This window comes from Chrysochloris asiatica, unplaced genomic scaffold, assembly GCF_000296735.1.
Source record: "Chrysochloris asiatica unplaced genomic scaffold, ChrAsi1.0 scaffold00025, whole genome shotgun sequence".
Classification (NCBI taxonomy): Eukaryota; Metazoa; Chordata; class Mammalia; order Afrosoricida; family Chrysochloridae; genus Chrysochloris; species Chrysochloris asiatica.
The window spans coordinates 15762684-15776654 of record NW_006408543.1 but is presented as its reverse complement, the minus strand read 5'-3'; the positions used below and the strand labels follow the sequence as shown (position 1 = coordinate 15776654).

Below are 13971 nucleotides of genomic sequence, written 5' to 3'. Positions count from 1 at the left end.
CTTTTCACTCTTCTTCCTGAGAAATTTCAAGATGCCACTGTTAGTCGTTGTGACATAACTCAGGATTTAATTTTTGGCCTATTTCCTTTTTAGTCTGCCTGTCCCATTCCATGATCCCCATTCAGGCCTTTTTCCTAGTGATAAACCGTTCAGGGATGGCTGTAGCCATTTTGCACTGCCATTTGGTTTTAAGTGAAAACTGTCACTTTAAATTTCAAGGAGATCTGTGCGCATGCGTAGTAGAACCCTCTGGGGTTTGGGGTGGGATGTCCACTCTCTCAGGCACCCCCTCTAGACACCAGAATGGAGGTGTGCAAACAGCGAGAGACTAATGAACAGGTAAAAAAAAAAAAAAATGTCCACACCTTTATCTCCGCAGTTCTGTTAGGGATCCTAACAGATGCTCTGATCCTTCCCCCGTTTGGTCTCTCCCAAAATGGCAGCTCTGGGAGCAGCTGAGCATCTTCAGTTAGATAGCAATTTCTGCTACAAATGCCCCTCGCTGTAAGCCTTCCAACCTTGTAAATATTCCTTTATATGTGGTTCAGAGTTCTGGCACCATCCCTTAAGCCTGCTTGGTCCAGTATTCTGTGTTGTTGCTGACAGAGCTCCTCACTGCACTTCTGCCTGAGCCACCATCTTGTTTGTTCTTCTCTTGTCAGTTCTTTTTGATAGTGTATTCATACCATGTATTAGACTCCCTCCATTTGTCCCTACTTCTTCATTGATGATCTTTATAGTTCTAGGTTTCACGTTTAAGTCTTTAATCCACAATTAGTTCGGTTTTGTATCTAGTATGAGATATAGGTCTTGTTTCATTCTTTTACAAATGGATTTCCAATTTTGCCAGCACTGTTTGTTGAAAAGACCATTTAATGTCTTTGGCTCTTCATTAAAGATCAACAGAGTGTAGGTGTGAATGGATTTACTGCCGGATCCTCAATTCTGTTCCACTTATCTGTGTGTCTCTCCATGTACCAGTACCAGACTGTTTTGACATTTGTGGCTGTATAGTAGGTTTTGAGATTGAGAAGTGAGAGGCCTCCTACTTTATTCCTCTGTTTTAGTAATGCTTTGCTTATTTGAGGTCTCTTTCCTCTCTGTGTAAAGTTTGATGTTAGAATCTGGATTGAGATTGCATTATATCTATAGATTGTTTTAGGAAGTGTTAACATTTTCACAATGTTAATCTCCCTATACGTGAGCATGCATGGTATAGTCTTTCCGTTTTTTAAAAATCTCTTGTTTTCTGGTCGTAGTATTTTATAGTTTTCTTTGGATATATCTTTTGTTTCTCTGGTTAGATTTATTCTGAAGTATTAGATCTTTTGTGTGGCTACTATAAATGGTTTCGTTTTCCTGATTTCGTTCCCAGAGCTGTCTTTATGAGTGTAAATGAATGCAACTGATTTTTGGATGTTGATCTTGTACACTGCCACTTTGCTGAATCTTCCAATGAGTTCCAGTAGTTTTTTTTAGTGAGTCTTTGGGGTTTTCTATGTATATTGGATCATATTATCTACAAATAGAGTTTTACTTCTTTGCCAATTTGGATGCCGTTAAGTCCCTTTCTTGCTGTATAGCTCTGGCTAAGACTTTCAAGCCCAAACATTGAATAGAAATGGTAATAATACAGGGCATCCATGTTTGGTTCCTGTTCACAAGGGAATTCTTACAGTTTTTTACAGTTAAGACTAGTGTGGGCTAATGGTTTTGTATATATGCCCTTAATTATGTTGAAGAATTTCTCCTGTTTATTTTGTTGAGTGTTTTTTATCAGGAATGAGTATTGGATTTTGTAATATGCATTTTCTGCAATTGATTTGGTTACATGTTTTTGTGGGGTTTTTTTCCTTTTTGTTTTGTGGTAGATTACTTTGTTTTTGTAATATTGAGCCATCCTTGCATACCTTCATCATAATGTATTACTTTTTTATATATGATGTTGGATTATATTGTCTAGGATTTTGTTGAGAATTTTTGCATCTGTGTTCATGAGTGATATTGATCTATAATCTTCTTTTTTAGTGTTGTCTGGGCCTGGTTTTTATATCAGGGTTATTATGCTTGCTTCATAAAAGGAATTTGAGAGTTTTACTTCCTTTTCTGTGTTCTGAAATAGTTTGAGTAGAATTGGTGATGTCAGCTCCTCTCTGTTTGATTAGAATTCACTAGTTAAGCTATCTGGGCCTGGACTTTTTTTAATTGGGAGTTTTTTAATGACATGATCAATTTCTTTTTTTTTGTTATAGGTCTGTTCAAGTTTTCTACTTCAGTCTGTGTTAGTTTAGGTAAGTCATGTGTTTTTAGAAATTTGTCCATTTCTTCTAGATTTTCAAATTTGTTGGAGTACAATTCTTCATAGTATTGCATTATTATCCTTTTAATTTCAGTTGGTTTTCTTGTGATGTCACCCATAATATTTCCTATTTGTATTTGCATTTTGACTTCTTTTCTTTGGTTAGATTTGTCAGTGGTTTGTCGATTTTATTGATCCTTTCGAAGAACCAACTTCTTGTTGATTCTATTATTTGTCCATTTTCTATTTCATTTATTTCTCCGCTAACCTTTATTATTTCTTTCTACTGGCAGCTGTAGGCTTACTTTGCCACTCATTTTCTAATGTTAGAGATGATTAAGGTGTTGATTTGGGTTCTTTTTGGATGTGTATGTTTATTATTAAGTGCCCTATGAACAGTGCTTTTACTGTATCCCAAATGTTTTGATACCTTGTGTTTTCTTTCTGATTCGATTTAAGGAGGAGTTTCTTGTTTTTTTAATCTCATTTTTTTATTGCTTCTATTACCCAGTAACTTTCAAGTATAGTGTTTTTCAGTTTCTATGGTCTTCCTATTGTTGTACAGCATTGTGATCCTAAAAGATGCTTTGTAGTATTTTGATGTTGTAAATTTATTGAGGTTTGCTTTATGGTCTAATATACAGTGTAGTCTAGAGACTGTTCTATGTGTACTGGAAAAGAATGTGTATTGTGCTGTGTTTGGATTGAGTGTTGCGTATGTGTCTATGAAGTCAAGTCGATTGTGTTGTTTAGTTCTTCTGTGACTTTTTTGAGTTTCTTTCTAGTTTTCTGTCCATCATCGCAGTGGTGTATTAAAATCTCCTACTGTTATTGTCGCTATGGGTTGGAATTGACTCGACAGCACTTAACTGTTATTGTAGAGCTGTGATATGGTTTATGGATATGTCCTTCTGTTCATTTGACCCTTTAGTCAAGAGATCATGTCTCTTATGCTAGTTTTTGTCTTAAAGTTTATTTAACAGAGATTAATATTGCCATGCCTTGTTTTTTGATTGCTGTTAGCCTGATACATTGTTTCCATCCTTTGATTTTTTTTAACTCTATTTTTATCTTTGTAAGATGTGTCTCTTGTAGCAGTATATTGAAGGGTCCTGTTTTCTTAGCTTGCTGTTTGTCTCTTGACTAATGTGTTTAATCCATTGAGGTTTAGTATAATTATCAATAGGTATGAATTCATTGCTGTCATTTTGCTGTGGTTTTTTTTGTGTGTGTGTGGTGTTGCTGGTTTCTTTATTCCACATTAATTTTCTATGCTAAGTGCATTTTGTGGGTTTTCTTCATTGCCGTTTTAATGTTTACTAAATCTTTCTTGATTTTCTTATTTTTAAATTTTTGATGTTCAGGTGTATTGTTTTTCTTTGAAGTTATCCTGTAATTTATTAATATTTTTCCTGCTCTAAACAGTCTGTTTTATCTTGAAATCTACATGACTACCTTGCCATTTGGAAGTTCTATGTCTCCATTATGTGATGACTGAGTTCCCAGTCCTCTTTGAGTTCTTTTATATGTTGTCTGAGTTCAGGGCACCCCATCCAGTAGTTTGTTGAGGCCTTTCAGGTTGCTAGTTTCAGTGTCTGTAGAAACTGCAAGGTGACTAATGATGAAAGTTCCTACCGATCTAATTCTAGCCTGGAGACTGTCTGCGTTCTGTAGCTCTAGAACAGAGCCCATCCGAATCCATGTGCCAAGGCAGCGCGGTGGGCACACTCTGCTCAGAGAGAAGGGTCTGAGCCTGCGGGGTAGATGAGAGCAGGAGCTGGCCTCACTTTTGTTATCCTAGAGCAGTGTACAGAACAGGAAGGACTCCACCTTTTCAGTCTCCTGTGTGAATCTGCGCTGTCAGGCTGCCAGCTGTCTGTCTTTCCAAGGCTGCTCCCAAAAGTACAAGATGAACACGCTGCTTCTGGCCAACAGTCCATTCACCTTTTGCTGCCCCTGCTCAGCTTCTTCTCTCAGTAGGCATTCAATCCATTTCTCTGACCTATCCGCTGAAGCTCAGGGTTCCAAGATTGTCCTTTCTCTCTGTTTTATTTGGTCTCCTGTGTCTAGTTTTAAAAGCTCTGTGTCTTCCTAGTCCGCCATATTGCCGGAATTCCCCTATGATATTGTTATATCCCAGAACATAGTATGACAGACAGTTAGTTCACTTGAAGTATTTCTTTGTGTGCTTTAGAAATATTTTTAAGTGTTCTTTATATTGTTATTGCTGTTAAGTGCCGTGGAGTTGGTTCCAGCTCATAACAACCATGTATAGGGTTTCCAAGGAGTGGCTGGTGACTTTGAACCACAGACCTTGTGGTTCAAACCTAAAGTGCTTTATCCCACAGCGCCAAACTAGGTCTAAGCTTATTATTAAGCTTATTCCCATTTTGGTTGCTATTATACATTCAAGTCTTTTTTTCTATCTTCTAATTGATTTTGTTTACTGTTTTTAGACATATTGTTATTTTGTGCTCTACTACTTTACTAAGTCCTGGTGTAGTGCTGTGGATTAACACACTGGACTGAAAGGTCCACGCTCACCAGTAGCTTCTCGGGAACCCTATGCAGGGTGGCTATGAGTTGGAACTGACTCAACAGCACTTAACAACAGCTACTACTTACTGAATTCATATTTTTATTGTCTCATACACTTTGCCCATTTTTCTAATGGGGCTTGTATCATATTTGCTGTTTATCATGTTATAAATACCTTTCCAGTTTGTCATTTTATTATTATTATTACATATACAAGACTTTTGAAGGTACAACTTATTTTTCATTGCTGCAGGATCAAAATAATATTTTTCTTTGTATTATTTATGAACCTGTGTTTGCCTCATGCTGAAGTGGAAACTTTTCGTTAGAGCCATTTAAGTCTATTCGTTTATTCAGTCAATATGTTTAGTAAATGCTGACTGAGTACCCACTCTGTGCTGGGAATAGAGTAGGGGATACTGACGGAACTTTCATTTGTGCCTCCCTCGGTAGGAATTCCATTATGTAGAAGAAGAGCTGTATCAGACAAAGAACACAGTGCAAAGCAGGATTAAAGATAGAGAAGAAGAGATTCAAAGACTCAGGAATCAGGTAGGAATCAGCATTCACAACTGGGGAAAGGCAGTTTTTGCAGGACACAGGGAGGCCTTGCCCCAGCCTCCCTGAGCCCTGAGCCTTGTTGTTCTAGTAGCTGGATCCCGTCTTTACAAGCTGCTTAGCTTCCAGCTCGTGCCAGGTGAGTTTGCATCTGCTTTGCTCGTTGCTCCACCTCCACAGGAGCTCTGACAAGGAGGTGCGAGCACCACGGCATCCTCTTCACGGTGCCAGTAGTCCTCAGTGCCTCGTTCAGGAATGTGGAGTCTTTTTCCTCAGAAGAATTCAGTGACAGAACTTCTGTCTCATGATTGATCGTGCATTCATAAGGCGACCAAGCCTTTTATGGAAACATATAAAGATGTAAAACATAGAGAAAATAGTGACACTCGTGGGTGTATCACCCAGATTTATTTTAAAACAAAATGAAAAACATTGCTGTTGAGCCAGTACTTTAACCTAAAGCTCCTCGGAAACCTGTTCCAAACTTAACAAGAAGTGTATGTGAGAGGGCTTCAGAAAGTTCGTGGGAAAATTCCATTGTCTTTTAATTCCGTTTTCCCACACACTTTTTAAAGCCTTCCTGTAGAATATAATTTATTTTTGTATATTGATCTCGTTTCTTGCAACCTTGGCCAAACTCACTTATTCTAGCAATTTAATATAGATACCTGTTTCATAAGTTGTTTCATATAGATGACTATGTATGAAAATAGGGAGCCCTGGTAGCGTAGTGGTTACGAATCGGGCTGCGAACCTTAAGGTCAGCAGTTTGAAACTACCAGCCGCTCCGCGGGAGAAAGATTTATAGCCTTGGAACCGACTTAACAACATCTATGAAAATAAAACATCTATAAAATAATGAAAAAACACTTCTGTAAACAGTCACAGAATTATTGTAGAATTTTATGAAATCAGTGAATGCTACAATCTGCCACCATAGGCTTTCTATGTTGCTTGATTTTCCGTTTAAGTATTAATTTTATGAACGTCTGTGTTGTAGCTTACCAATAAAACTCTGAGTAACAGCAGCCAGTCCGAGTTAGAAAATCGGCTCCACCAGCTAACAGAGACCCTCATCCAGAAGCAGACCATGCTGGAGAATCTCAGCACAGAAAAGAACTCTCTGGTCTTTCAGCTGGAGCGCCTAGAGCAGCTGATGACTGCTACCTCAGGAAGTAGCAGCAACGGCTCGTCCATTAACATGCCTGGAATTGACAATGGCGAAGGTAACCCAAAACAGACTCCCAGAAGAACCTTTGGTTCATTCCCTTGCCTTTGTGTCTAGTTAATTCGAACATGATATTGAAAAATTACAGAACGTCCTTTATATTTAAACTTTTTATTAGTGAACTTGAATATTCCCTGATGTTAATATTATTAATAATTACATTAAAAAATATATAGGATAATTAGCAGAAGGATGCTGAACAGACACAGAATTCAGGAGAGTGAGAGGAGCTTTCAGGAAGTGTGAAGCCAGATTTGCTTTCGTAACCTTCCATAACAAATTAGAGCTGTGATGTCCTCCTTCCCCTTCTGGAGACTAGGAATCTGGACTTGGTATCTACTGTGCTGCTTCCCTCTGAGGGAGAATCTGCCCAGGACTCTCTCCCAGCTTCTAGTGGCTATCTTGTGGCTTCTAGATGTGGATTCCTTCCATCTTCTTTTGATGCTTTCAGCATCAGTCAATATTTTGCCCGTAGAATCCATCCGTTTGTTTTATCATGTCTACACTGGAGAGCTCTTCTGACAGACATTTTGGTCTTTTCCTTTGTTCTTTTTTCTGAATTACCTTTTGCATTCTTTCTGTTTGTTGCTCTTGATGTCGTTCTTCTGGTCTTCAGACTTTAGTGTCTAATGCATCAAATCTGTTCTGGAGATGATCTCTAAATTCAGGTGGGATATATTCAAGGTCATTTTTGGCTCTCGTGAACTTGTCTTAATTCTTTTCAGTTTTAGCCTAAACTTGCATATGAGTAGTTGATGGTCTGAGGTCCGTGTGTATAGTCGTCTTTAATGTGTTTAAAAAAGGTATTTGCAATGAAGAAAGTCTTTGGTATTGCAAAATTCTGTCATGCGATCTCTAGCATAATTTCTATCACCAAGGCCATGTTTTCCGACTGCTGATCCTTCCTCTTGTTTTCAACCTTTGCATTCCAATTGCCAGTAATTATCAATACATTGATTGCAATGTTTGATCAATTTCAGGCTGAAGAATTTGGTAGAATTCTTCAGTTTCATTATCACTGGCTTTAGTGTTTGATGCATAAATTTGAATAATAGTGGTATTAGCTGGTCTTCCTTGTAGGCGTATGGATATTACCCTATCTAGTGTTATACTTCAAGATTATCGATCTTGAAATGTTCATTTTGCTGATGCATGAGACCCCATTCCTGTTCAGTTTTCATTCTCCACATTGTAAACTATGGATTGTCTGATTCAAAATGGCATTCCATTTTATTTTTGACAGCTTCTAATTTTCCTAGAGTCATACTTTACACATTCCATGTTCTGATTATTAATAGATGTTTCCATCTGTTTCTCCTCATTTTGAGCTGTGTCCCATCAGCAAATGAAGTTCTCAAAAGTTTTACTCCATTTGAGTCATCACGATCAACTGTACTTTGAGGAGACAGCTTATCCCTCGTCGTATTTTGAGTGCCTTCCAACCTGAGGGGTTCATCTTCCAGCACTATTTCTGACAATATTCACTATTCTGATGCTGTCAGTATTCCACTACTATTCATAAGGTTTTCAGTGACTAAATATTTGGAAGTAGTATGTCTCTTCTTCCTAGTCTGTCTTCGTCTGGAAGCTTAGCTGAAAGCTGTCCACCATGGGTGACCTTACTTTTATTTGAAATATTGGTGGCATAACTTCCAGAATTACAGTAACACACAAGCCACCAACTGTGGCTATCAAATAATTAACCACTCTTGAATTGTTTTTGCTGTTAAGTCGAGTGGTTTCCAACTCATAACAACCCTGTAAAGGGTTTCCTAGGAACAGCTGGTAAGTTTGAACTGCCAACCTTGTGATTCAGTGCATTATCCAGCAGTACTACACCAGATCTCCACTCTGTATATTGTTCGGTGCCATCAAATCAGTTCCAACCCATAGCGACCCTCAGTTCCAACCCATAGCGACCCTGTGTAGGGTTTCCAGGGAGTAGCTGGTAAATTTGAACCACTGACATTGGGGTTCAAACCGAACTTTCGGTCCGGTGCATTATTAGCCCACAGCACCAGGACTCCATCCTCACTCTGTATATTTGTTGTTAAGTGCTGTTGAGTTGATTCCAGCCCATAGCAACCCTGAATAGGGTTTCTAAAGAGCAGCTGGTGTGCTTGAACCACTAACTTTGCAGTCTGATGCATTAGCCCATGGTGCCACTCCAGGACTCTATGTTAATTCCTAATTATTAAGAGTTTTCCATCCCTGACAGGTTCTGGTATTACAGGTTTTACTGTATTATGTAAACAGTGCTCAGAAAAATGTCCTCTGTGCACAATGTGGTTTCTAGGTTAAATGATAGAGATGGCATTGCTTGGTTAGTTGTTGTTTTTAGGTTCCATTGAATTGGTTCAAACTCATAGCCAAATCCTGCCTGGTCCTGCACCATCCTCACAGTTGTTGCTGTGTTTGAGCCCAGTGTTGCAATAGGTGTGTATTTTCAAAGACTTCGGATTGTCGTTGTCAAAATCAGCAAATAACTATTGAGCACTTACTCTGCCAGGTACTGTCCTGGGCATTGGATGTCTGATGGTGGATAAAAGAGGTCCAGGTCTCTGCCTGTGGATCTTATAGTCGGGTGCTAGGAGACAGGTAACAAATAATGTCTGAGGCTGGTAAGTGCTGCCGAGAAAAACTAAGGTGTGCAGGGAGATAGCAAGCACCAGATGTAGGTTTGGGATTGCACAATTTAAATAGTCTGGTCATGGAAGGCCTCACTGAGGGGGTGTCACTTGCAAACCCTGAAGGAGATTAGGTAGTGAGCTATGTGCAGGTCTAGAAGAAAAGTGTTTGAGTCCGAGAGAAGAGCAGGTGCAAAGACACCCCCCCCCCCGAGGCAGGAGTGTTCCCAGTATGCTGCTGGAACACCAGAGAGACCAATAGGAAATGAGGGGGAGGGAGGGTCTCAGAGGTGTGGCTGATCTGACTTGCGTTGTATCATCATGCCTTCAGTTGATGTGTGATTTGCATCCTTTAGAGCGCAAAGAATGGAGGCAGGGAGACCTGCAAGGGGACGGCAGTTCAGACAGAACGGGACTGTGGGCGTGGACTCAGGCAAGCTGTTAGAGGATGTTGGTCCAGGCACATGGGAACAGGGAGTTGTCTGTTCTGAGACGGGAGGACTGTGGAGGAAGCAGATTAGTGCTGAGGACAGAAACCGCACTCGTAGCTTTGGGCATACTGACTTTGAGACGCCTGTTAGACTCCAAACAGAGAGGTAGTTAGTATACAACTGGATGAGCCTGAGCTTGTGGGGAGTCTGGGCTGGGATCAAGATGCAGCGTCCTCAGCTTTGTGGTTTTGACAGGATGTGCGGCTTCACTCTTGATAGGCCAGGAAGAAAGTGCTTGCTAACACTGGGTACTTTTAAATCTGCTCATTGAATGAGGAAAATCTTTTCCTTAAAATTTACCGTTTGATTTTGGTTTTTGTAGATGTAGACGTTTAAATCTCTATACAGTAAAATCTGTGAAAGCCAGAAACTTGTCAGAGAAGGAAAACTCATGTCTTTTCTACTAACAGAGCAGTGGGGAAGTGCCAAGACTCAGAGAAACAAAGCGTTTCTTGTGAGTTTCACGTCCACTGGGCTCTCTAGGGTCAAATTTTTACCTTTTCTTTGTGGCTTCTATGGTGAGTGTGAAGTCCTGGGGTGGCGCTGCAGGTTAAGCATTGGGCAAGGTTGGAGCTTCTCGGCAGCACTAACAGCTTTTGAGGGTAATGCTTACAGAGTTGGTGCTGAGAATGCTTTCCGTATATGATACCACGTCAGTTCAGCTGTACTTTGGTTAGGAAGTTGGTTTTGGTGTCAGTGCACTCATTTGCGGCTGTTGCATTGTTTAAAACAGGCACACGTCTACGAAATGTTCCCGTTCTTTTCAATGACATGGAAACTAATTTGGCAGGGATGTATGGGAAAGTCCGAAAAGCTGCTAGTTGCATTGACCAATTCAGGTAAGAGATGCCAGCACTGTCTTCATAATGTTCCCAGGCACAGCCAGTATCTCAAAGCAGCATTTAACTTCTCCTTTCAAGGTACTTGAATGACGTGAAACTGTCTATAACAAAGACTCATTCAATTTCATTGAGAAGTTTTTTTGTCATCTAATGATACTGCACAAATAAGGCCCTTGGGTGGTGCTGATAGGTGGTCAGCCACTAGCTATATGGTTGGTCGTTTGAACCCCCCGCCCAGAGGAACCTGAGAAGACAAGGTTTGGTCATCTGTTTCCCAAGAGATCACAACCTTGAAAACCCTGTATCAGGGTGCTGCTCTGCACGCATGGGGTCACTATGAGTCAGAATTAACTCAGTAACAACTGTATAAGGCATAGATGGAATTTCTATGTCTGTGTATATGAACAAGCTTCAAAAAGGTCGTGGGAAAATTCCATTCTCTTTCATTTCCATTTTTCCATAAACTTTTTGAAGCCCCTTCTTGTATATACATAGAAATTTTTTATGCTAACAGACATATACACCTTAAAAAGTACCTGTCTGTACAAAAGCTTTCATGCTGACTCTATGCACGTCACTTCCAGCCATACTCTGTTCCTCTTCAGGTGATTCACAGCCTACCGTATCCTTTGTAACTTAATTCATTCCTAAAAAAAAAAGAAAAAAAAAACAAAACTGATTTTGAGAAGGATCAAACTTGCCTCCTGCAGTCGTAGCATTGAATTCAGACTTAAGCTTGAGTATAAGTTTTAACAACCAAGCTCCAAATCATAAGAGAAGTATTTGCTGACTTCTGTGACCTGTCTGTATGGTTGTTTCAGGCAATCATGTGGGAATCAACTATAGAAATCATACTTCTGTGGCAGCCATCCCAATAGCTTAGGATGAGTGACTTTGAAGCAGCAGCATTAGATACGACAACAGGAGATTTATTTGGAGTGTAACTAACTCTCTCCCCCTACCCTTCACCCTCTGGATTTTCACAGCATCCGCCTGGGAATTTTTCTCCGACGATACCCCATAGCTCGGCTTTTTGTAATTATATATATGGTAAGTAAACTTGTTTGAAAGCCAATGCTGCACTTAATTTTTTAACCAGAGTTTTGTTTTGAAGCTTCTGATCTTAACCATAGTTTAGTAATCAATTTGGAAAGAATAAAACACATTTTGGTATTTAAATGCCTTCAAAGTCTGGTCCTACTCATAGTAACCCTGTATAGCATTTCCAAAGTCACCACCTGCTCCTCAGAAACCCTATACAGGGTGGCTGTACAGGGTCGCTCTGAGTCAGAACCAATTTGATGGTACTTAACAACAACAAATCTTTGTCGGGGCAGGAAGCCTCATCCTTTCTCCCATGGAACCACGGGTGGGTTGAACCACTGACCTTGTGGTTAGCAGTTCAGTGCTTATCCTACACTATTTAATGGTTATTTCCATTTTTAAGCCTTTCTAATGATAAAAACGGAGTCCTGGTGTGGCGCTGTGGGCTAATGTGTCAGACTGCAAGGTCAACGGTTCAAGCTCACTAGCTGCTCCTTGGAAACCCTATACAGGATCACTATGGGTTGGAATAGACTCAACAGCACTTAAAAACAGAGCCTTGGGTATAAGCACTGGACTGCTAACCACAAGGTTCATGGTTCAAAGCCCACAGCTGCTCCTTGGAAACCCTGCACAGGATCACTATGAGTTGGAACCTGACTCTGGTGGGGCATGCCCATCATTTCAGCCCCACCACACAGGGAGCTTGCGCACTACTGGGTTCAAACTGCCAGTCTTCCAGTTAGCCCTCTGCACCACAAGGGCTCCAAGGCAGATGAGTCCCAGGCTCTAAATCAGCCTCAGAAAGCTGACACATTATGCCCTTCAAGAGTGTTCCCCCCAGCTCCTCTCCACAAACCGTGACAGACTCACCCCTCAGATCTGCCTCTGTTCCTGAAATCCTTTCCAGTAACTCCCTGTACCTCTGCAACGTGCATCTGCTATGCGTTACAGTCACGGATGGTTGACTCCGTGTGTACGTTGGGAGTGTGGCTAAGTTCAGCCCGTGACTCCGTTCACCTGAGACTTCTCCACTGCACTGAGTTATTCTCCCCCTCCTTCCTTCTGCCTCCTTAGGCATGATCTGAGCCCCTTGCAGTGTCTCATGGGAGACCAAGCATGGCGTGGCCCTCTCATCGGTGCAGCACCTAGTGAGTCTGGCTGATCCCTACACTGGCTTTCTCTCTCTAGGCTTTGCTGCACCTCTGGGTCATGATTGTTCTGCTGACATACACACCGGAGATGCACCATGATCAGCCATACAGCAAATGAATGGAACCCAGTTGTTTGAATGTTCCAGTGTCTTTTTCTCGAGATCAGCCTGAAGTTCCTGAGAAGGATGGCCAAAATTATTGTCACTACCAGCTTCTAACTGTTTAAGTTATTACTCCGCTGCCTAAATCTCTCTCTCACGTCCTTCAGATGGTAAGAGTTTCGAGATCCAATAATAATTTAAAAGCTCAGCTTGGCTTTTCTGAGTTCAGCGAACCTAAGGCTCGACCTGTGCACACAGAGATGCCGGCATTGTTCGCCTCTGTGCAGTCCCCCCTGTATTTTAGGTCACTGATTATGGGCTACAATCAGGGAAATGAATTGTATTTAGTGATATAAATTAAATTAAAAGTTTTCCTTTTGGTAATTCAGTCTGCTTTTGTATTTTTTGTATTTTAAACCGCAAATATACGTTTCCTTTTTACTTGTTATAGGCCTGATTGGTAACAAAAACTTCTGATAAATGCATGCGTTTTTCCTTTTGAAAATGTTTTTCATCCCCATGATATAAGACCTTCCCAGACAGGCTTTTGTGAGTAGAGGCAGAAATCAGCAACTGGAAACCAGTTGCCATTTTGTCAGTTTCACCTCTCAGTGGCCCTGTAGTACAGAGGAGAACTGTCCTATACAGTTTCCAAAGCTGCTGTAAAGACGCAGACAGCCACATTTCTCCCGAGGGGTGTCTAGTGAGTTTGCTTGTTAGCAGCCCAGAGCTCCCTCCAGCAGCTGAAGCCCCTGGCAAATGAATCACAGTGACTTGCTACTGCCTCCCAGTGTGTGTGCTTCCTTTTTCCCTGTCCATCCCCACTCTGCTCTAGTCCCCCTTTACCATACTGTGCTCTTCTACCTCAACACCTTGTTGTTGTTAGGTGCCTTCGAGTCAGTTCTGACTCATAGCGACTTTATGCACGACGGCACAAAACCCTGCCTGGTCCTGGGCCATCCTCACAGTTGTTGTTACACTTGGAGCCCTCTGCTGCTGCCTCTGTGTCAGTCTATCACATTGGGGGGTCTTCCTGTTTGTCACTCACCCTCCACTTTATCTAGACAAGATGTCCTTCTCCAGCGACTG

At 41.0% G+C, this 13971-nt stretch overlaps 1 protein-coding gene across 1 annotated transcript in view; it reads left to right on the top strand.

Annotated features, from left to right (window-relative positions):
• The window catches only part of GOLGA5 (golgin A5), a 52095-nt gene extending 39196 nt beyond the window's left edge, over positions 1-12899 (top strand). The window contains exons 8-12 of the mRNA XM_006839630.1: positions 5291-5389; positions 6396-6621; positions 10475-10580; positions 11570-11633; positions 12819-12899. Coding sequence (XP_006839693.1) covers positions 5291-5389; positions 6396-6621; positions 10475-10580; positions 11570-11633; positions 12819-12899 — 576 coding nt within the window. The remainder of the gene's footprint in view (positions 1-5290; positions 5390-6395; positions 6622-10474; positions 10581-11569; positions 11634-12818) is intronic.
• The last annotated feature ends 1072 nt before the right edge of the window (positions 12900-13971 follow it).